The sequence below is a fragment of the Zootoca vivipara genome, chromosome 7 (genome assembly GCF_963506605.1).
Source record: "Zootoca vivipara chromosome 7, rZooViv1.1, whole genome shotgun sequence".
Classification (NCBI taxonomy): Eukaryota; Metazoa; Chordata; class Lepidosauria; order Squamata; family Lacertidae; genus Zootoca; species Zootoca vivipara.
The window spans coordinates 92,644,798-92,665,845 of record NC_083282.1 but is presented as its reverse complement, the minus strand read 5'-3'; the positions used below and the strand labels follow the sequence as shown (position 1 = coordinate 92,665,845).

Here is a 21,048-nt window from a genome sequence, read left to right as displayed (position 1 = left end):
ATATATGGCTTTATTTAAACATAGTATATGCAACCTGAGCATAGAATGGAGAACCTCACAGCATTAGCACCACGGTAGATCTTCACAGAATCGTAGAATTGTAGAGCTGGAAGGGACCCCAAGGGTCATCTAGTCCCACCCCCTGCAATGCAGGAATCTCAGCTCAAGCACCCATGACAGATGGCCATCCAACCTCTGCTTAAAAACCTCCAAGGAAGGAGAGTCCACAACCTCCCGAGGGAGACCCTTCTACTGTGGAACAGCTCTTACCCAGAAAGTTCTTCCTGATGTTTAGTGGGATTCTCCTTTCTTGTAACCTGAAGCCATGGGTTCGAGTCCTACCCCCCCATAGCAGGAGAAAAGGAGCTTCTTCCATGTGACAGCCTTTTAGATATTTGAAGATGGCTCTCATATCTCCTCTCAGTCTCCTCTTTCCCAGGTTAAACACACCCAGCTCTTCATAAGGCTTGGTTTCCAGACCCTTTTATTCTTTCTGCTTTGCAGGGGTCGGAGTAGATGACCTTTGGGGATCCCTTCCAACTCTGCAATTTTATGCTCCCTGCATTGCTGGGGGTTGGGCAGACTTGATGACCCTTGGGGGTCCCTCCTAACAATTCCACGAGCGATTCCGCCCCTGCCCCCCCCCTTCTAAGAGGAACAGGCTTCTGCCTAGAAACTGCAGATGAAATCCGGACCTGGGGTTTCAGCTGCTGCCCGTCTCTTTCCAAACTAGTCCCACGCCTTTCCGGCGGCCCCGCGTGGCGCGACCCGCTTGCCAGGCGACCCCGAGGGGGCGCCCGGCTGGGGTGGCGGCGGGTGCCGCTCGGCGGGGCTGAGCGCGGTTGCAGGCTCGGGGCGACGCGTGTCATCAGAGCCGGGGCGGAGCCCGGCTGCCCGGCTGCCTGGTGCAATCCGCGCCGCCTGCCGCATCAGCCGGACCGAGGCGGAGCCGCGGCTGCGGGAGTTACATCATCCCCGACGGCGCGGCCAGGAGCCGCAGCGGCCGCGCAGACAAAGGCGCTCGCCACTCGAGGAGGGCGCGTTCGCTCGCTGCGCTGCTCCCTCGCCGCCACCGCCGCCGCTTGCACCATGGAGCGTCGCTGTTGCTGCTGCTGCACTCGCCCTTAGGCGGGGAGGGAAGCAGGATCCCACCCTACCCGCCACCCCGAGGTGGGGGTCTTCTGGATTGGGTGCTCCCCTCTCCCCTCGGATTCCGCCTACCCTGCAGGATCGTCGGTCAAGGAAAGGGGGAAAGCACTCCGGAGTTGGGGGGCGAGAAGGCAAGAGAAGGACCCCCCTCCAAAAAAGAGAGAGACCCGCATATAGGGAACGCCGTCGAGGCCGCCGCCGCCACTGCCAAAGGTACAGAAGGCGTTTGGGTGCTAAGAAGGACGAAGCAGATCGCGGTGGGGTGGGGAGGGGGCTCAGGTGGGCACCGGTGGTTGTCCACACCTGGATCTCGGGTGGAGGGAGGTCGAGACTCGCTTAGCCCCCGGACCTGATTTCAGCCCCTGAAAGGGGCTAGGAAGGACCCACAGGGTGGGCACTGGGTGGGTGGGTGGGTGTCTCTCCGGCGAGCAGCTACCGTCTTTGCTGCAACAGGCTAAAGGGGCTCCCCTCTGGCCATGCTCAGAGGCAGCCTTGGCATCCACAGCGCCTTTCCTTCAGAGCTAAGGGGCCAAGCTATGTCTCACCAGGGGCTCCCAGGCATTTGGGAATAGGAAGAGGAAGCATTCTAGCGGCAAAAGGACTGCGGACCCATCAGATGGGGGATCCGGGCATAATCCAGGGGCAGAGTAGCTGCTTTGCTTGCTGAAGGACCCAGGTTCAGTGCCAAGCACCTCCAGATAGGTCTCTCTACCTGAAACGCAGGAGAGCTGCTGCCAGTCAGTGTGGGTGGTACTGAGCGAGTCAGGGGTTCTTGAGGAATGCAGGGGGTTGGACTAGATGGCCCTTGGGGATCCCTTCCAGCTCTACTGTTCTGATTGTGTGACTGGCTGGGTATAAGGCAGCTTTGCATATTCGTTCTCTGTGTGAAAAATGAGTCCAAAGTGCAGCCGTGTATTTAACAGACATGGGATTCCAGCAAGGCTGAGCTGTCGCTCCTTGTTCCCTATGGGTGGCCGTGAATTTGGGTGCCTGACATGTGGCTCCTCCTGGGCTGAGCCAAGTCTTTTCCTGGAGAACAGCCTGCAGTTGAGGAGCAGAAGCTTTCCTGCGGCTGATTAAATATAGACATATCCCTCAGTCAGGATCACATCATGGAGTGACTCGCAATGAATCTTCAGACTTCCTCCACAGCAAACAATTGCGGTCGCCTCGGGTGAGGCGAGGCAATTCAGAAAATGTTTGATGCAACAGGCAAGTAAGAGCCTTTTAAAAAAAAGCCGTGCAAATTAGGTCCACAAAAAACGATTAGCCAATAAAACCTTTCTTACTAACATACCTGCCTTGGTCATAACTAGCTGTTGCACAACTAAATGGCATTAGCTTTCTCCTCTCTGGTTGCCTGGGGTGATTCTAAACTAGTCACAGGTGACCAAGCGAGGGGCAGCCTCTTTCAAAGGAGGGCGCCCAGTGCTCAGAGGACTGACCCAGACCACTTTTTTCAAAGGCTTCCATGTGGAGTCTGCAGTATCTGATTTCGGTCAGACCAATACTTTTTATCTGTGCATGTGCAGAGTTTCTTTTTTCTTTGAATGAAATTGGAGCGGGGTGGGGTGTCTTTGTAACAAACATAGCTGTGAGTGGGAAAAACAGCTGAGGAACAGCAATGCCCACCCTCCCCAAAATGTTGTTACCATGACAGATACTATGATGGAGCCCATAGGATACAAATGCATGTTGGTCTGGATCAATAATCCAGGAACAGCATGGATACCAGCAATGAAGGACAGAAGTAAAAGATGGTGTAGCGATAATCAGTGTAGCAGCTGCAAAAGCCAAAGGGCACATTGTATGTGAAGATGTGTAAGGCTGTGTTGGCTTGGGCTGATGGGATTTGTAGTGCAAAACATCTGGAGGGCACCAGGTTGGGGAAGGCAGGCTTAGAGCTTCCTGCTGGCTGTTTTCTTGCTCCAAATTTCCCCCAGCTGCACCAGGATTGCAGGTGTACTTGCCACTGCAAAGCACCTGGGAGCTTTGGGGGGAAGCAGATCCAGCAGAAAGCAGCAGCTGACAGGGAAGGGGTTAAGTACCCCTCCTCTACTGCTTTGCCACTGAAAATTGCCCTTTGCAGAAACTGCTGTTTTCCTAGAGAAGGGGAAAGTGAGGGTTGGTTTTAAACAATGATATTTTTCCATAAGGTGATGTTTGCCCCATGGAGATTGAGTGTGAATTGGGAAGTCACTGAGCCAAATCTCAGGAGCCATGAACTAGGAGGCCTTCAGCAAACCATTTTCTTAACAGCCTGGGACCCCACTTGTAGCATGGAGGTGGTGATATTGGTCTACCCTACAAGACTGTTGTAAAAGTTACTGATATAATGCATGCAACACACTCTGAGCACTTAGGAAAGGCTGGTGATGGCCGAGTTCCTGGTTCCAGGCTTTCCCAGTGGGGCAATTCAACGAGGTGGATGTCTGGATTTCATAGAATTGTAGCATTGGAAGGGATCCTACGGGTCATCTAGTCCAACCCCTGGCAATGCAGGAATCTTTCACCCAACGTGGGCCTTGAACCCATGATTAGAGTCTCATGCCCTACTGACTACTGACTTAGTGATTTCAGCTACTGATTTGGAAAGAAAGTTTTATTTCTTCTGTTATATGTTGTGTTTGTAATCTTACTGGTAATCTTTATGCTGTTAACTGCCATGCTAATTTTTAAAGAGGCGTGGCATTATTTATTTATTTATTTGCAAGTGAGTAAATACAAGCAAACCTTTATACTGTACTTTTAAGGGTGTTTGCGTGTGTGCAGCACACTAAAGCACAGTTCTGGAACCGTGCTTTAGTAATACCAGTACGTGTGAAACATAAACTAAGGGAGCTGGGCTTTGAGCATAGACAGAGTGTTTCTTTCCTTGTTGTTGAATGCAGAGATCATGTTGCCAAGAGGAAAGGTGTGACCTCAAGGCAACCTTGTTCCTGGGTCAGCAGGGGGGGGGAGTGGAGGCTGGGGAACTTGCCTTCTGTTTGCATCATCCACTTATTTTCCGTGCTGATGAGAGCAAGTGAAAGAGAGATAGCTGGAGGCTCCTCCCTGCAGTCTCTCTGGGGGCATTTGGAGCCTTGAGGCTGGCACACTTTTCCGGTTGCATACACTTCTGGAAACGTCTGCTCCCTGTTTTGGAAAGGCAGAGCCTGCAGGCAGCTTATAGTGACGAAAAGGCAGCCTCCCTCCGCCTCCTGCATTCAATTACGTTTGTGCAAATGATGTCCTTTTGCAAATCCTTGCACATGTATCTCCCACCATGCCTGGAGGTGTATTGCACCTTGGCTTAACCTGGGCAGAAGAGACGTCATTTGCTTCTAACTCCTCTCATATGTCATATAGAGGAGGGTGAAAGGTTGTTTTCTGCTGCTCCAGAGAAGCGGACACGGAGCAATGGATTCAAACTACAAGAAAGAAGATTCCACCTAAACATTAGGAAGAACTTCCTGACAGTAAGAGCTGTTCAGCAGTGGAATTTGCTGCCAAGGAGTGTGGTGGAGTCTCCTTCTTTGGAGGTCTTTAAGCAGAGGCTTGACAGGCATATGTCAAGAATGCTTTGATGGTGTTTCCTGCTTGGCAGGGGGTTGGACTGGATGGCCCTTGTGGTCTCTTCCAACTCTATGATTCTCAGGTTGATGGCCGCTCCTTTCCTTTGGCAAGCGAGATCAGGGGCTGCTACTGGGAGAGGCAGGCCGCCTTTTCCAGCTTCCCATCAGGTCCTCCATTCTGCAGAGAGGCTTTGGGAACCTCTGGAGTTTGCAGGTCTCTGAAGAAGAGCCTGCTGGATCAGGCCACAGGGGGCCCACCCGGTCCAGGATTTTGTTCTCGCAGTGGCCAGCCAGCCCAGATCAGATGCCCATTTTGGAAACTTGCAAGCAAGATCTGAGGGCGAGACCACTCTTCCTTCCAGCAATTGGTATTCCATCCTGGAGGCAGCATATAGCCAGCAAGAGACCTCTCCTTTATGAATACTGTATATCCAATCCTCTTTTAAAGCCACGCAGTTTGGTGGCCTTCCCTGCCTCCTGTGGGAGGGAGTTCCATAGTTTTAACTATGCACTGTGTGAAGAAGTATTTTACTTGTTCTAATTCTTCCAACGTGAAGCCTAGTTGGATGTCTCCATCCTAGCCCCCAAACTGCAGGGCTACCATTCTCCTTCCACACCCAGCCTCCCTCTCCATCAGCCCCCTTCCATCACCTGGGGCTAGCAAGGGCCACAGATCAGTGGCAGGACACCTGCTTCGTATGTAGAAGGTTCCAAGTTTCATCCCTGGCATCTCCAGGTAGGGCTGGGAGACACTCCTGTCTGGAATCCTGGAAATGCAGGGAGCAGAATCCTCAGAGGGTTGACTCTTCCAGCTTTTGAAATTTGCCGGTCGCATTTTGCCCCTGGCTACCGGCCACTTGCCACCAAGCGAAGATGCCCGGGTGGCAGGATGGCGCCAGACGTCTCCACCCTCTGGAGATGCATGCCTGGAGATCCTTGATCTTGCCTGTTCTCACACACTAGCAACACATCCTGTAGAATCCTATCGATGACATTTCATCTGCACAATCAGAATGAATTTCAGGTAGCAAAAAAAATTGTATGGAAAAATACAACTTTTGAGCTGTCTGGCCCCAAATGGCAAATAGGCTTTCCATTTTGGTGACTGTAACCCTGGTTTAAGGAGTAACAACAACAACAACAACAACAGCAACAACAACAACAATTTATTACTTATATAAATTGCAGCAGCTAAAAAAGCCAATGCAATTCTGGGCTGCATCAATAGGAGTATAGCGTCTAGATCAAGGGAAGTAATAGTACCACTGTATTCTGCTCTGGTCAGACCTCATCTGGAGTACTGTGTCCAGTTCTGGGCACCGCAGTTCAAGAAGGATACTGACAAGCTGGAACGTGTCCAGAAGAGGACAACCAAAATGGTCAAAGGCCTGGAAACAATGCCTTATGAGGAACGGCTTAGGGAGCTGGGTATGTTTAGCCTGGAGAAAAGAAGGTTAAGGGGTGATAATGATAGCCATGTTCAAATATATGAAAGGATGTCATATGGAGGAGGGAGAAAGGTTGTTTTCTGCTGCTCCAGAGAAGCAGACACGGAGCAATGGATTCAAACTACAAGAAAGATGATTCCACCTAAACACTAGGAAGAACTTCCTGACAGTAAGAGCTGTTCAGCAGTGGAATTTGCTCCCAAGGAGTGTGGTGGAGTCTCCTTCTTTGGAGGTCTTTAAGCAGAGGCTTGACAGCCATATGTTAAGAATGCTTTGATGGTGTTCCTGCTTGGCAGGGGGTTGGACTGGATGGCCCTTGTGGTCTATTCCAACTCTATGATTCTATGATTCTATATCCCACCCATCTGGCTGGGCTACCCCAGCCACTCTGAGTAGCTCCCAACAGGATATTAAAAACACAAAAGCAAACATTAAAAACCTCCCTAAACAGGGCTGCCTTCAGATGTCTTCTAAAAGTCAGATAGTTGTTTATTTCCTTGACATCTGATGGGAGGATGGGCACCACCACCAAGAAGGCCCTCTGCCTGGATCCCTGTAACCTCACTTCTCACAGGGAGGGAACCACCAGAAGGCCCTCGGACCTGGACCTCAGTGTCCAGACTGAACGATGGGGGTGGAGACGCTCCTTCGGGTATACTGGGCTGAGGCCGTTTAGGGCTTTAAAGGTCAGCATCTTGAATTGTGCCCGGAAATGTACTGGGAGCCAATGTAGGTCTTTCAGGACCGGTGTTATATGGTCTCGGCGGCCGCTCCCAGTCACCAGTCTAGCTGCCAACACTCTGACCACCTTGCTGCGTGTGACCAGGCATTTCCTCATTGCTGCTGTGCACCGAGTGATTCGATACCCACCCATCCCTGAGGCAAACACCCTCATGCCTCATTGTACATGCAAAACATTGCCCGCCCCATTGTTCTCCCAAGCCATCAGCATCTTCCATGAGAGGCAGCAATAACAGCTCATAAACTCTGTCCTCTGATGACTCCTGGGAGCAAACAGGGTTGGCATGGCTACCTTGACAGGCTGGCAAATTTCCCTCTACGGTTTGTGGGTGAACTGCACCCAGCAGGGCTGTTCTTACCTTTGCATGCCCAGGCACCATGGTTTTCCCCACACACATTGCACAAGTAGCCCCTGCAGAACTCATTGCCACTGGTTATTGTGATGGTCAGTCGCACAAGGAGGGCTGTGTGGGTGGGTGTGCATGCCCCAGGGCCAAATATAGGTTTGGTGAGGCCCTAAGCTACTGAAGGTAATGGGGCCCTTTATATGTCCAGCTATCCTTTGTCAACAACAAATTGTCACTGTTTTTTGTGTTGAATATATGCTATATGGTAATTTATGGACCTCATAGGTATCTAAAGCCATTTGCACATAACAAATAGGAGCCTACACAACACAAAACACTGTTGCTGTATTTAGGCTTTATTTTATTTGTTTTGTAGCTTATATTTTGGAAATGTGCATCCAGTTGTTTTTTCCTTTAAAAATTTTTTGGGCCCCCAAGAGAGTGGGGCCCTAAGCTATAGCTTGTTTAGCTTATACGTAAATCCGGCACTGGTATGCCCCACAGTGCTGCTCAATCATGACTTCTACAACCAAGTGAAAATAATAATAATAATAATAATAATAATAATAATAATAATAATAATAATAATAATAAATTCCTTCCAGTAGCACCTTAGAGACCAACTAAGTTTGTCATAGGTATGAGCTTTCATGTGCATGCACACAAAAGCTCATCCCTATTAGTTGGTCTCTAAGGTGCTACTGGAAGGAATTTTTTATAATTATTATTTTGTTTTGACTACGTCAGACCAACACGGCTTCCTACCTGTAACAAGTGAAAATTGGTATTTGTAGCATCCCGAGAGCCAGTCTGCTCTTATTGGGAAGATAAGGTGAGAATGGTAGGGACAAGGCTGATTTTGAAAACTCCGGAAGCCGAGTGTGGGGGTGGAGGCTGCAGTCAGACTTTCCACGATGACTCGTGGGGAGCAATGCGCTTTCTGCTAGCACCAGCTGTGAGCTTCAACCCTGCGCTTCCATCCCTTGAAAGCAACCGCCCCAAAAGTGTTCAGGTGCATGAGATGATGAAGTGAAATTCCCGGGGTCCAGAACCTCGGGGGGGGGGGGCACGGGGCCGGGAACTGTTGCTGGGAGACTCCTGAATCTTTTTGATTTAAAAAAATTAATTCAATTTGGTGGGCACTGCAGAGCAGGTGATTTTCTGTGGCAATGGTGCATGGGCAACTAGCCTTCCCCAGAGAAGTCCTATTTTGTAGCATCTCTCTCCGGTTGAGGAGGAGCTGCGTGAAACTGTTTCTCACTTTCGGTGCTGTTAAATCACTGATGTTGTTTTGAATACATGTAGAGGTTTCAGAATGATTCCCTTTTTTATTACACAGAATTGTTATCTGGGTGGGTTGTTGTTGTTGTTTAAGAAATGGCATTATAGCCTTCAATGCATGGGCAGGCAAAATAAGGCCCAATTGCCTTCTATTCCGGTTCGCAGACGGTCCGGGAATCAGTATGTTTTTACATGAGTAGAATGTGTCCTTTTATTTAAAATGCATCTCTGGGTTATTTGTGGGGCCTGCCTGGTGTTTTTACATGAGTAGAATGTGTGCTTTTATTAAAAATGCATCTCTGAGTTATTTGTGGGGCATAGGAATTCATTCACCACCACCCCAAAAAGAGTCCGGCCCCCCACAGTGTCTAAGGGACAGTGGACCGGCCCCCTCCTGAAAAAGTTTGCTGACCCTTGCTTCAGTGTATTCTGCTGTCTTCTTCAGTGCCCTTAGGGTAGTTCCAGTGCTCCCCCCCCCAAAAAAAATGTTTAGGGGTACTCTCACTCTGTCTGGAACTCAGGAAACACCATGGCAGGAAATGAGCCCGCCATTGGGGGTAGCAACGGAACTGGCGATTCACCGTGCTAGAGAAGAAACTAACAATTTAATTTTTTTAACGTTTATTCTCCCGTTAGATTCACAAAACGTTCAGGGATACGTGTACCCTTGCATACCCCCCCCCCCAAAAAAGAATCACTGGGTTAGTTCTGTCAATGTTAAATGAGAAAGGGCGCTGTTATGAACCTGAGGTGACCCCAAAGGCAGATATAAATAATAATAATAATAATAATAATAATAATAATAATAATTTATTCATACCCCGCCCATCTGGCTGGGTTTCCCCAGCCACTCTGGGTGGCTTACAACAGAAAAGTCAAATAAAATAATCTATTAAACATTAAAAGCCTGCCTTCAGATGTCTTCTAAAAATATGGTAGCTGTTTTTTTCTTTGACATCTGTTGGGAGGGCGTTCCACAGGGCAGGCGCCACCACCGAGAAGGCCCTCTGCCTGGTTCCCTGCAACTTGGCTTCTCGCAATGAGGGAACCACCAGAAGGCCCTCGGCGCCGGATCTCAGTGTCCGGGCAGAACGATGGGGGTGGAGACGCCAGTTCCCATGTTCCCATGTTCAGTTTCTAAAGATGTTGCTTAGTACCAGACACTGAGGCCTAGTAACAGGGCTAGGAATGGATATCTATTTATTTCATGAAATTTATATACTGCTTGATTGAGGGTCTTTTTCAGGTTTCTTTTTCAAAGTGGTTTACAAACAAAACAAAACACTGTACAGTACTGTAGTTTTCCCTTTCTTTCCCTTTTCTCTCCCTTTCTCTTTTTTAGGGGTCTCATTTTCTCATCATTTCTGATTTGTTCTTTTTTAGACTTAAGTAGCTGTCTTCCCTTAGTATATTATAAAAAGATACTTTGTAATGGGCATGTATCTTTGTATATCTAAGAATAAGTATCAGTAAATAAGTTAACAGAGGGGGGAAAGTGGTTTACAATAAAAGATAAAATAATAAAATTATCGATAAGAAAAATTAACATCAATTTAAGACTTTCCAGAAATTAAAGTAGCAATAGACTAAAAACAGATAAAAACTCACACCAGCTTTCTAAATATCTGGGTGGGCTTGCCTAAACAACAATGTTTTAAGCGGGTGCTGAAAAGATTGCAGGGATATCAATAGGCAGGGAGTTCCAAAGTTCTGGTGCTGCCACGATAAATGATCAAGTGCCGGATGGGTATTATGCATTAAGGGGTCTTAGCTCCCTTGGTCATCTAGTTGTACCCCTTTGACCCTTTTGAGTTAACCCCTTGCTCTCCTAACTTCCCTCCTCCAGATGAGTCTGCTTGTGCAGGAGTGCCCTCTGGTGGTTGCATCGCAGAAGAAGCAGCAGCGGCTGGACTTGGACGATGCCTCTGAGACCAGCATCCCAGAAGCCAAGCGCCCACGTCTCAGCCTGCTGCCGAGCCCGAGCCCTTGCCTCCAACCCCTTGCCTCTAGCCTCCTTCCTGCCACAGACCGGGAGTCAAGGATATCCCAGATTGGCCCCTATATCCTTCTGGAGGCCACCGAAGGCGGCCGCTGCTACAGGGCTGTGGACAGACACACGGAGGCAGAATATACCTGCAAGGTAGGAAACCTGCTGGAGAAAATGGTGTTTTTTCCCTGACCTGTTTCCTGTTGTTGTTGTTGTTCACCTCACACAATCGCCTCAAGGCAACGCAGCAATAAAATCAGGAGGTGCATTTAAAACGAAACGAAAAACGATGTGAAATGGACACTCGTGGAAAAACACTTACCTATCCCGCTGGGAGAACTATTGGAACAAAAATGTCTGCGGTTGTTTCCAGAAAGTGGAAATAGGGACCTGTTGTATCTATACAGGGGCAGCCGCAGTAAAGGCCCTGCTCCGATTTAATGCGGAAGGAGCTTCTGAGATCTTTGTATCTTGCAGGATGAAGTCTCCTGCAGACTTTAGTGGTCCTGCTGGGCATATAACGGACAAGGTGGTCTTCTCATCTGGCTGACAGGAGAGGCAGTGTAGGGCGCCTCTTGTCAGAACATGCCTGGGGGGCACACGCAGCCCCCGGAATGAGACAAACCTCTCTGCATCTTCCTTATGAAGCGCAACTCGGGACGTCCATAAATCTCCAGTCCCGGCATGCTTCCAGCGACACATATCAGAAGACTATGTGCACGCAGAGTTAGCAGAGAGTTGGTGTGTGCATTCTAAGTATTTATTAAGCAATATATACAGCACAAAGCAATCATGGCGTCTGCCTCCTTCTTCTCCAAGAGAGAGAGACAGAAAGTAAGTACAACAGTACAATAGAGTGGAAGAGATAAGAATAGCTTCCGTTCTCACACTTTGCAAGCCTAGAAATTAAACACAGGTGATATAAACAATCACAAACTTCAAGAAAGAAGATTTCACCTAAACATTAGGAAGAACTTCCTGACAGTGAGAGCTGTTCGGCAGTGGAATTTGCTACCAAGGAGTGTGGTGGAGTCTCCTTCTTTGGAGGTCTTTAAGCAGAGGCTTGACAGGCATATGTCAAGAATGCTTTGATGGTGTTTCCTGCTTGGCAGGGGGTTGGACTGGATGGCCCTTGTGGTCTCTTCCAACTCTATGATTCTATGATTCTATGACATCCAGCAATGGAGGAGTGAAACACGAACACCTCTGGGGGTGAGGTCAAACTGCTGGGAAATCGCAGCGTCTGCTGTGGCTGTAGAGCCCGGTAGAGCCCCGTAACTCGTAACTGTTGCCTCTTGCTCTTCTTCTTTTTTTGTGTGTGCTGCTGTGGCAGCACCGAAGTGACCCCTTTCCCAGGGCACAAGCCTGGGCAGTGTGTCTGGAGGTCCCGGGCTGCCCAGATGACAAGACCCTCCCTCTTGGCCTCGCTGGTGTGGTCCAAAGGAAAACAGAGCAAGACGTTTGGCCCCAGCATGGCTGCAGGAGTTGCCGGAAGGAGGTAGACAAGGCGCCATCCAACCATCTTAGGGACTCCAGATTTGCGTAGGGTTTACTTCTTAGCCTTTTCTTCTGAATATGTCTCTCGCAGACACTGCACTTTAAAATGCATTTTTGAAACTCAGAATTGTCCCTCTTTGCCTCAAGGCTGGTAACTTTGGACTTGAAAGTTTTTGTAGCCCATGGTGCAATTCTGAAATACCGGCTCTGAAATACACCACTCGTCCGTCTAGCTCAGTATTGCCCACTCTGACTGGCAGCAGCTTTCTGGGGTTTCAGGTCTTTCTGAACCTGGAGATTGAACCTGGGACATTCTACATGCAGGGCAGATGCTCTCTCACTGAGCTTTGGTCCTTCCTTTGTGGAGTAAGCAACAAGCTGGTATCTTCCATCCTGCCATTTTCAAAATTGCCGCTTTGAACAAGGCTGTGTGTGTTGGGGAGGGTGATATTTTGTTAACCCTTTGTTGAACAAGGAAGAGTCCTGTGACACTTTAAAGGCAAACAACTTTATAACGGTGCATAATAGTCATTTGTGGACTAGAGTCTATGAATAATTATGCCAACCTTGCCCAGCCGGTGCCCTCTATATGTTTTGGATGCACAATGACTGTGGCTAATAGGAGCTGCAGTCCAAAACATCTGGAGGGCACTGGCTTGGCGAAGCTGCCTTATGCCGTGATAAATTTGTGTGTCTTTATGAAATGCCACAATATTATTTTTTCCCAAGAGCTGCTAGCGGCTGTGCAACGCTGACACCTGCTGGCTGAACATGGAATGTTATGCCCACTTTGAGTTGGCCATTGTTTCTGAAATACTGTACTCTCTTCCCTCCAACTCCCAACCCAACAAGTTTCCTTTTTTTTACTATGAAAAGAGTTGATGATTATGTGCTTTGGGAGGAGGCTGTGTTTATGGAGGGGAGGGGGTATTCTGTTTGGAAGGAGGGAAGCCCAGCTCCTCTGCCTGAAGCTCACCCAAGACTTTTAATTTTTCAACATCGATTTTATTTTCTGTGGCACTCCTGCCTTTCTCTCTGGGCACTTTTTTGGGTGGAATTAGTGAACCATGGACAAAAATGGCCACAACTCTATTGATGCAGAATGAAAGGGAAGTCAAATAAAGAAAGGACACACACACATCCTTTTCTCTAAAGAGTTTCTATTTTTTTTTGTTTTGTTTCGACTACACCAGACCAACACGGCTACCTACCTGTAACTAGAGTTTCTATTAAACAGAGAATTATTATTTTTCTCCACTTGTTTTTGTTGTTGTTTAGTCGTTTAGTCGTGTCCGACTCTTCGTGACCCCATGGACCAGAGCACGCCAGGCACTCCTGTCTTGCACTGCCTCCCGCAGTTTTGTCAAACTCATGTTCGTAGCCTCGAGAACACTGTCCAACCATCTTGTCCTCTGTCGTCCCCTTCTCCTAGTGCCCTCAATCTTTCCCAACATCAGGGTCTTTTCCAAGGATTCTTCTCTTCTCATGAGGTGGCCAAAGTATTGGAGTTTCTCCAGTTAGGCACCAGCAAGATATACTGAGAAAAAAATGCAAGTTTTCTGTCAGGGAAATTAAAATAGCTGTTTCTTATTTAATAAAGGCAGTGATTACAAAGTAATACCAATTGCAGGGCAATGCCATCCATGTATAATTGAAAGTAAAGCCATAATTCACACTTTCATATATACAATATGCAATATATAAGAGTAGAAGCAACAAAAAGTATCCATTTAAAAACATCAAAAAGCCAAGAAATACTGATGGGTTAAAAAGCGAAAATTAACATTGGAAAGGAATGTCTAAAACAATAATGACATCTGAAAGAAGGGAACGGGTTTTATGCATTAGCATTTTTTGGGTGGAGAGAAAAACAGAACACACTTAACAAGGGTATCCATCTCTACTCTGAAGTAAGTCCCATTGTGTTCAAGGGGCCCTTGTCCCAGGAAGAGATGAATGATAGCTTTACTTCCAAGCACACATCGATAGGATTGTGCTGTTAAGAATGCCCATGGATTTGTCTTTTAAAGCCACCACTGCCTACTGTGGCAGCGAGTTCCACAGGTTAACTGCGTGCTTCTTTTGTGGTTGTTCTGCTCACTTGCTTACTTGTAACAATTTGCTCCTTGTTTTTAGGTCTATCCAGCCAAGAGCTACCCAGAGGCGCTGGCCCCTTACGCCGCCCTTCCAGCGCATCCCAGCATCGCCCGTGTGGCGGATGTGATTGTCGGGGACCAGAACATTTACGTCTTCTTCCAGCCTGGGAGGGACGACATGCATAACTATGTGCGACGGTGCAAGCGCCTTCCTGAGCCTGAGGCTGCTGTCCTCTTCCGTCAGATGGCTGAAGCGGTTGCCCACTGCCACCAGCATGGAGTGGTCCTCCGGGACCTCAAACTGAGGAAATTCGTGTTTGCTGACCGAGAAAGGTGAGGCGATGAGAAGGGGCACCTGTTGACACTTTCCTGCCCGCTTGCTCAGCTCCCCTGGACATTCTGTGCGGCACGAGCGCATCAGAGGTGCATTTAACTTGTGCAATTTCAACCATACGCAGTTGAAGGCAGGCTGGTGGAAACTGCCGCAAGCGAGGCAGCAATAAATCACACCGAGAAAGCTGTTTAATAAAGGCGGCGATTGCAAAGTAAAACCAATTGCATGGCAATCCCATCCATGTCTAGTTGAAAGTAAAGCCATAATTCACATCTACCTGGGAGCTGTGCCCCTCGAAGACAATGGAACTTACTTCTGAACAGACATGGCTAGAATTGCGTTGTTCAGAATATTCATTTGTGGCCCACCTTCCAATTGCTAATGCACAGAATCAGGGTATTTCTGGAGTTAATGCTTTATTAGCAAAACAGGATCTGCACAGGAGTGTCATGCCTAATGAGCGCAGCAGCCATAGCTGCCAAGTTATCCCTTATTTTAAGGGATTTTCCCTTATGCTGAATAGGCTTCCTCGCGAGAAAAGGGAAAACTTGGCAGCTATGGCAGCAGCTCAGGTCTTGGTCCCATGTATTGGTTGTCGAGACTAAAGGTCCCCACCTCCCCAAAGATTATGTCTCCTCGTCTCCAGGGTGTTTTCCAAGCAATCAGAGACTGTGCCTGTATATCCTTCTGCTCCTTTGCTCTTCTCACTTTATGCCTCTCTTGGTTCTGGAAGACCAGGCAGGAAGAGAGCTTGTTTGCAGCAGGAAGGGGAGAAACCTGTGCCTCTTCACCAGCCAGACTCCTCTCTGCTTCTTGTCTCCCTCACCCCACCCTCCTGCTTCCACTTCTGCCTCCAATTCTGAACTGCTCTCTGCCACAGACTCTCCCCACTCACTAAGCCCTGCTGCCTCTTCAGCTTCCGACACCTCCTCTTCCCTGTCTTCTCCCTCTGACCACTCATCGTCGTCCCACCGCCCCTCCTGGGCTCTGAGCCTTTCTCCCTTGTGGGTTCTCCAGGCAGTTCCTCCCACCATCCCTCTGCATCCACCCACTCCAAGACAGCAAGTTAACTCCAAGCTAGGCAGAGAGCTTAAAAGCTCTTTTTGCAACAGGTCTACTTAGGGTTACCTAGTGCGTAAAGAGCTTTTAAGCTCTCTGTAGGCTCTGAGAGTACTCAGAATGCCCTCCCTCCCTCCCTCCCTTCCTTCCTTCCACCCATTAGCTGCAGGGTCGTTCCAAGGATTTGGGTACAAGAAATTATCTTGAACATGTAGGACCCTTGGAACTGAACTCCTGCATAAGTAAGATGCAATCGTACTGTTCAGTACTCAGGTTTATGGCTATTGCAGATTGACTGATCCAAATTAAGTGTCCAGAGTTCTTTTTAAAATGTTTGTGCCATACCTGCCTATATTCCTCCTCAAATGTTTTTGGAGTCTTGTGCTTCTTCCCCAACAGAATCATTCAAATAGATCAGGAGGCGGGGGGGGGGGGGAGGAGAAGCCAAATTCTGTAAAACCAAGAAAAGGGGGGGGAATCCATCAGTTACACAACCAAACTGCAGATCTGCTCCCAAGCTTGACCGACCGATCCATCCATCCCTATTGCAAAATTCAGGTTTCTCGGTTGCAAAATTAGGGGTGCTTTTCCATTCTTGTATTCTGCCTTTGATGGCAAGTGGATCTCTGGTGCCTGACTGACTCTCCCCTTGGATTTCTGCCTAGATTCAAACTGCTGCTGGAGAATCTGGAGGACTCGTGTTTGCTGAAAGGCCCCGACGACTCCTTGGAGGACAAGCACGGCTGCCCGGCCTACGTGGGTCCCGAGATCCTCAGCTCCAAGGCGTCCTACTCCGGCAAGGCTGCTGACATCTGGAGCCTGGGCGTGGTGCTCTATACCCTCCTCGTGGGGTGCTACCCCTTCCAAGACACCAAGCCCCTGTCTCTCTTCGGCAAGATCCGCCGCGGGCGCTTTGCCATCCCCGAGGACCTCTCGCCCAAAGCCCGCTGCCTCATCCGTTGCCTCCTGCGAAAGGACCCATCCGAGAGGCTGACAGCCGGCGAGATCCTATTGCACCCATGGCTGGCTCCTGGCGGCACCCCTGAGGGCTTGTGGAATGGCCCCTCCAGAGATCAGGGGCCGGAGCAGGTGGTCCCAGATGTGGGGGGCTTGAGGGAGGTCAAGGCCAAAGAGGAAGAGGAGGGAGGCCTGTACAGCTGAGCCGCCAAAGAGAACAAGATGGAAAAAGGAGCAACAAGGTGACTCTTGTCTTGACCTGACTAGCCATGAACCATGGAAGGGAGACCCCCTCTCACCCTTCAGTTCCCTCACTAGAGTCGTGCCCCAGAAAGAAGTGTCTTCAAGCTAAGACAACAGTCACATTTGCCAGCAAACTGGGAGGACTGGTGCTTTGACATCCAGGTCAGGGACGATGGCGAGGCGTCAGCGCCTCCCTCGCATCACGGCGCCCCTCTTCGTGGCGCACTCGTTCGCATGTGCCAAAGGACTGTTCCGGAACTCTTTATCCCCACCAGCAAAACTCTCCTGCGTTGAGAAAGGGGTGCTTCTTAGCAGCCCCTGTGGGACTCTGAAACGAAGGACTGGAGCTCCGAGCCGCCGCTGTTCTCGCAGAACGACTCAGGGGTGGTTGGCAAAAGAGGTTCAGGTTGCAAAAGGATGGATGGATTGCAAGATCAAGGACTGGGAATTTGTGACTGGCTGCCTCGGTCAAAGCGCTGGACTGGTTTTTTTGTTTGAAACAGAAAGCAGCTGTAAAGACGCTCTCTCGCTGCAGTCCGGCTGCCATTTTCAGGAGAAGTCATTCCCCATTCCGCAGTGCGCCAGGCGCCTTGTGAGGGAGGAGGGCAGGGTGGCAGCCTTGGAGGGAAGGGGCTGAGGTCCGCAGCTGTGTGTGGTCTCCTCCCCCCTCCTAGAAAACCTGTGGCCTTAAACAACTACAACCTCCCCCCCCCCCCGCAGTTTTCACCACAGTGCCTCCAATTCCTGCCCTTAAAATGAGGTTCCCGGTGGGCCTTGCCTCTTTCTCTACTTGAATTTACCTCAGTACTTGACAGTTTTCGGGGGTGGCTGGGTTGTTCTGCCAGCCTCCCCCCCAGCCTGCGACCTCCCCCATGGTGCCTTTCCTCCTTGCCTCCCCAGGGTTGGAGAAGAAACTCAGCCATGCTAGGTGGGCTGGATCTTAAAAGCCTTGAAAAATCAAATACATGCCTCTGTCTTGCTTTCTTGGTGGGGTGCTACCCCTTCTGGGGTGCCCTGAATAGTGCACCACATCTCTAAGCACGATTTTTTAAAATCAGAACTTCATTCCCACCCCAGTATTCCATGAAACGGCCCATTGCTGGTCTTTTGAACCACAGTGTGAGAGGGAGGGGTTGCCAGGAGTGCCGTCCCTATGCAGGGGTTTGCAGGCTTCTCTTGCCAACATTTGTGGGTGCTGGGACCCCAGCACACCCCTATTGTCTTTGGCCTTCTGCAGGGCACCCATGCTTGGGTCCCTGCATGGATTTCTCTCTATTTTTTCTTGGGGGGGGGTGAGGCAACACTGCAAGAGGAAGTGTTTCTGACAAAAACAGGCAAAAATGTACAGTATAGGCATATATCTCAGGTTCTACAAATCCTTGAGACACATCGACCCCATCCATTGATGAATTTCTTTTAACAAAATAAAAAAATTCCTTCCAGTAGCACCTTAGAGACCAACTACCGTAAGTTTGTCATTGGTATGAGCTTTCGTGTGCATGCACACTTCTGCAGAGACACGAAAGCTCATGTTGTTGTTGTTGTTGTTTAGTCGTTTAGTCGTGTCTGACTCTTCGTGACCCCATGGACCAGAGCACGCCAGGCACTCCTGTCTTCCACTGCCTCCCGCAGTTTGGTCAAACTCATGTTCGTAGCTTCGAGAACACTGTCCAACCATCTCGTCCTCTGTCGTCCCCTTCTCCTAATGCCCTCAATCTTTCCCAACATCAGGGTCCTTTCCAGGGAGTCTTCTCTTCTCATGAAGTGGCCAAAGTATTGGAGCCTCAGCTTCAGGATCTGTCCTTCCAGTGAGCACTCAGGGCTGATTTCCTTCAGAATGGATAGGTTTGATCTTCTTGCAGTCCATGGGACTCTCAAGAGTCTCCTCCAGCACCATAATTCAAAAGCATCAACGGAAGTTCATACCAATGACAAACTGAGTTGGTCTCTAAGGTGTTACTGGAAGGAATTTTTTTTCTTTTGTTTCGACAAAAGAACCCTGAGAATGGCAGTTTCTCTTGGCAGAGCTGCCATTCCCAGGATTATTTAGGGGTAGCCATGCCAGAGTGGGACAAGAGTATGATTTGGAGGCTGAGAAAGGTGGGGGTGGGGATTCCTAGTGGGCAAACCGCTCCCCTTGCCCCTTGCGGACCCACATGTCCCCATTGAGAAGCCAGTGCCGCCAACCTACCTGTTCCAGAGCAGGATTTTGGTGGGGTGGAAGGTGGTCAGAGCTAAAGAGATTCTGCTGCCTTAGCAAGTGCGGCTTCCAAACAGCAAACCCGCAGCCTTGGAGGGAGGGAGGACGGCAAGGATCACTGCACACAGGCAGGAGACTCTCTCTGCCCTTCTCTTGAGCTGTTGGAAACAGCCTCAGCTCAGCCTTCTCCAAAAACCTGGCACCCTCTCAACATTTTGGGCGCTGGCTGCGGCTGATGGAAGCGGGAACCCAAACATTGGGAAGGTGCGAGGTGAGAAAGGGCTAGAGCTAGCCACACATGCCAGAGGGCCCTGGCACGCTCACCGGGGCGGGCACAAATGTGGTGAGCTTGTTTCGCCTGGAGTCAGAAGGGCTGTCGAGAAGGTCCCAACAGCTGCTTCAGGGTCTCTCTCCTCTGCCCCATGCCAGCTCTGCCCTCCCAAGTTGGCAGTGGGAAAATGGGGCTGCATTTCCACCCCCCATGATGGAAAGCCAGCTTTTACACTCTCGGTTTCCCTGGGACCAGAAAGGTCAGGTGTCCCTTAAGACATGGTTGCAAAACTGGTTTTAAGAGCCATTCCTCCTCCTCTGGGAATATGCCCCTCCTGGAGGGGGCTGGGCACCTCTAACAAGGCTCTCGACACATCAGAAGAGCCCGCTGGATAGGAACACAGGGAGCCGTCTTACATTGAGCGAGACCATTGGTCCATCCAGCTCAGTACTGTCTACACTGGCTGGCAGCAGCTCTGAAAGGTTTCCGGCAGCAGTCTCTCACCACCCCACCGGAATCGAATCTGGGACCTTCTGCATGCAAATTGGGCCAGTGACCCGTCTAAACCTGCACCTTAAAGCGGCCAAGCGAATGCCTGCATGGGGAACCTGCAAGCGGGAGCCGATCGCAACAGCGCCCCCCCCCGCGCTTTCCAGCAACGGCTCTTCAGAGGTCCATTTGTCAACCTCCCAGCATCCTTTGGAGCTTTGAGGGTTGAGCTGCTGCTGCAAAAACGGGTGCACGGTTAGCCTTTTATTTACGCAGGGAGGGCGTGTTGGAACTGGCGCGGGCAGACGCCTCGGGCGAAAAAAACCCAGCTTCTGATCAGCAAACCTTGGATAAGGTGAAACGCGGGGAGCTGGAACCCTGTTGGTGCTTTTGGGGAGCGAAAAGAGTCAGTGAGTTGGCTCCTTTGGAAATAATTGTCTCTGGTTCAGCCAAAGATGCTCCAGTTCTGGTTTAGTCCTTCCTGGCTCTGCCTCTTCCTCCCCCCCCCCCCAAGCCTCCCGTCATCCTGCCTGTGTGCAAATAATGCAGCTTTCATACCTGACCAAATAGTGACACACACTACCACTGGGAGAGGCCTTCTGTGTTGTTGTTTTTTTAACAGAGTGAATTTGCCTATTTTTCTGTCTCTCGGAAATTAAAAGATGTCTTGATTTGCTGTCGAGAGTGTCATTCCAGCGGACCTCGATTGCAGTTTGATTCCCCTGCAAGGACGGATGTTGCCGGACTCTGGGGGCGCTCTCCCAGGCCAGGCAATTGGCCCATCTTAGCACATGCTGGTTTCTGGAGTGGTTCTCCGTCCCCAGGGTCTTGGGCTGAGAGAGACCTTTCCCAGCACCTGCCAGGAATTGAACATGACCCTTTTCCAGAGGGATGCGTTCCAATGGTTCGCCAGGCCAGAGGCCAAAGTAGGACAAGGAATGAATGTAGCCTAATTTCTATATACACCTGATCAGAGTTTAAGGATACATTTGACTCGAGCAGAAACAAGGAGGAATGTCTAGGCACCGTTTTTTTGTTTTTGCAGTGCATTATTATTATTTTTTATTCCACTTTATATTTTAAAGAACAAATCCCACAGCAGTTTATGACACATTAAAACATCAAATAAAACAATCCAGAATAAAACAAATTCAAGCTTCAAGGAAAATATTTCAGATCCTCCCCGAAGTGACTTTTTTGCTTTCTCCAGTCACTAGCTGGCATCCGAAGATCCCTGTGTGTTTGCAATTAGACCTGCAAAACACGCCTGGCTAATTTCTAACACTGGGCCTGGGGGCTGAGGCCTGGAGGGCAGCATTCAGCCCCCAGCCTGCGTTAACCCCTTTGATCCCATGTGGCTTTGAAAAGTTAGAAACTTTAACAAAGTTAAAGCAG

The 21,048-nt window shown here is 49.5% G+C and overlaps 1 protein-coding gene across 1 annotated transcript; it reads left to right on the top strand.

The window, feature by feature from the left end:
* The first annotated feature begins 922 nt into the window (after positions 1–922).
* TRIB3 (tribbles pseudokinase 3) lies at positions 923–20,267 on the top strand. Its single transcript, XM_035123810.2, has 4 exons — positions 923–1,362; positions 10,367–10,660; positions 14,141–14,433; positions 16,159–20,267. Exons 2-4 carry the CDS (start codon positions 10,367–10,369, stop codon positions 16,652–16,654), a joined length of 1,083 nt encoding a protein of 360 aa, XP_034979701.1. The 5' UTR covers positions 923–1,362; the 3' UTR covers positions 16,655–20,267.
* The last annotated feature ends 781 nt before the right edge of the window (positions 20,268–21,048 follow it).

Bases quoted from the DNA above. Each gene is read 5' to 3' on its own strand.
- TRIB3 (XM_035123810.2), top strand. From the start codon at position 10,367: ATGAGTCTGCTTGTGCAGGAGTGCCCTCTGGTGGTTGCATCGCAGAAG. The intron at 10,661-14,140 runs GTAGGAAACCTG...CCTTGTTTTTAG, and splicing joins AGGCAGAATATACCTGCAAG to GTCTATCCAGCCAAGAGCTA. The intron at 14,434-16,158 runs GTGAGGCGATGA...ATTTCTGCCTAG, and splicing joins GTGTTTGCTGACCGAGAAAG to ATTCAAACTGCTGCTGGAGA.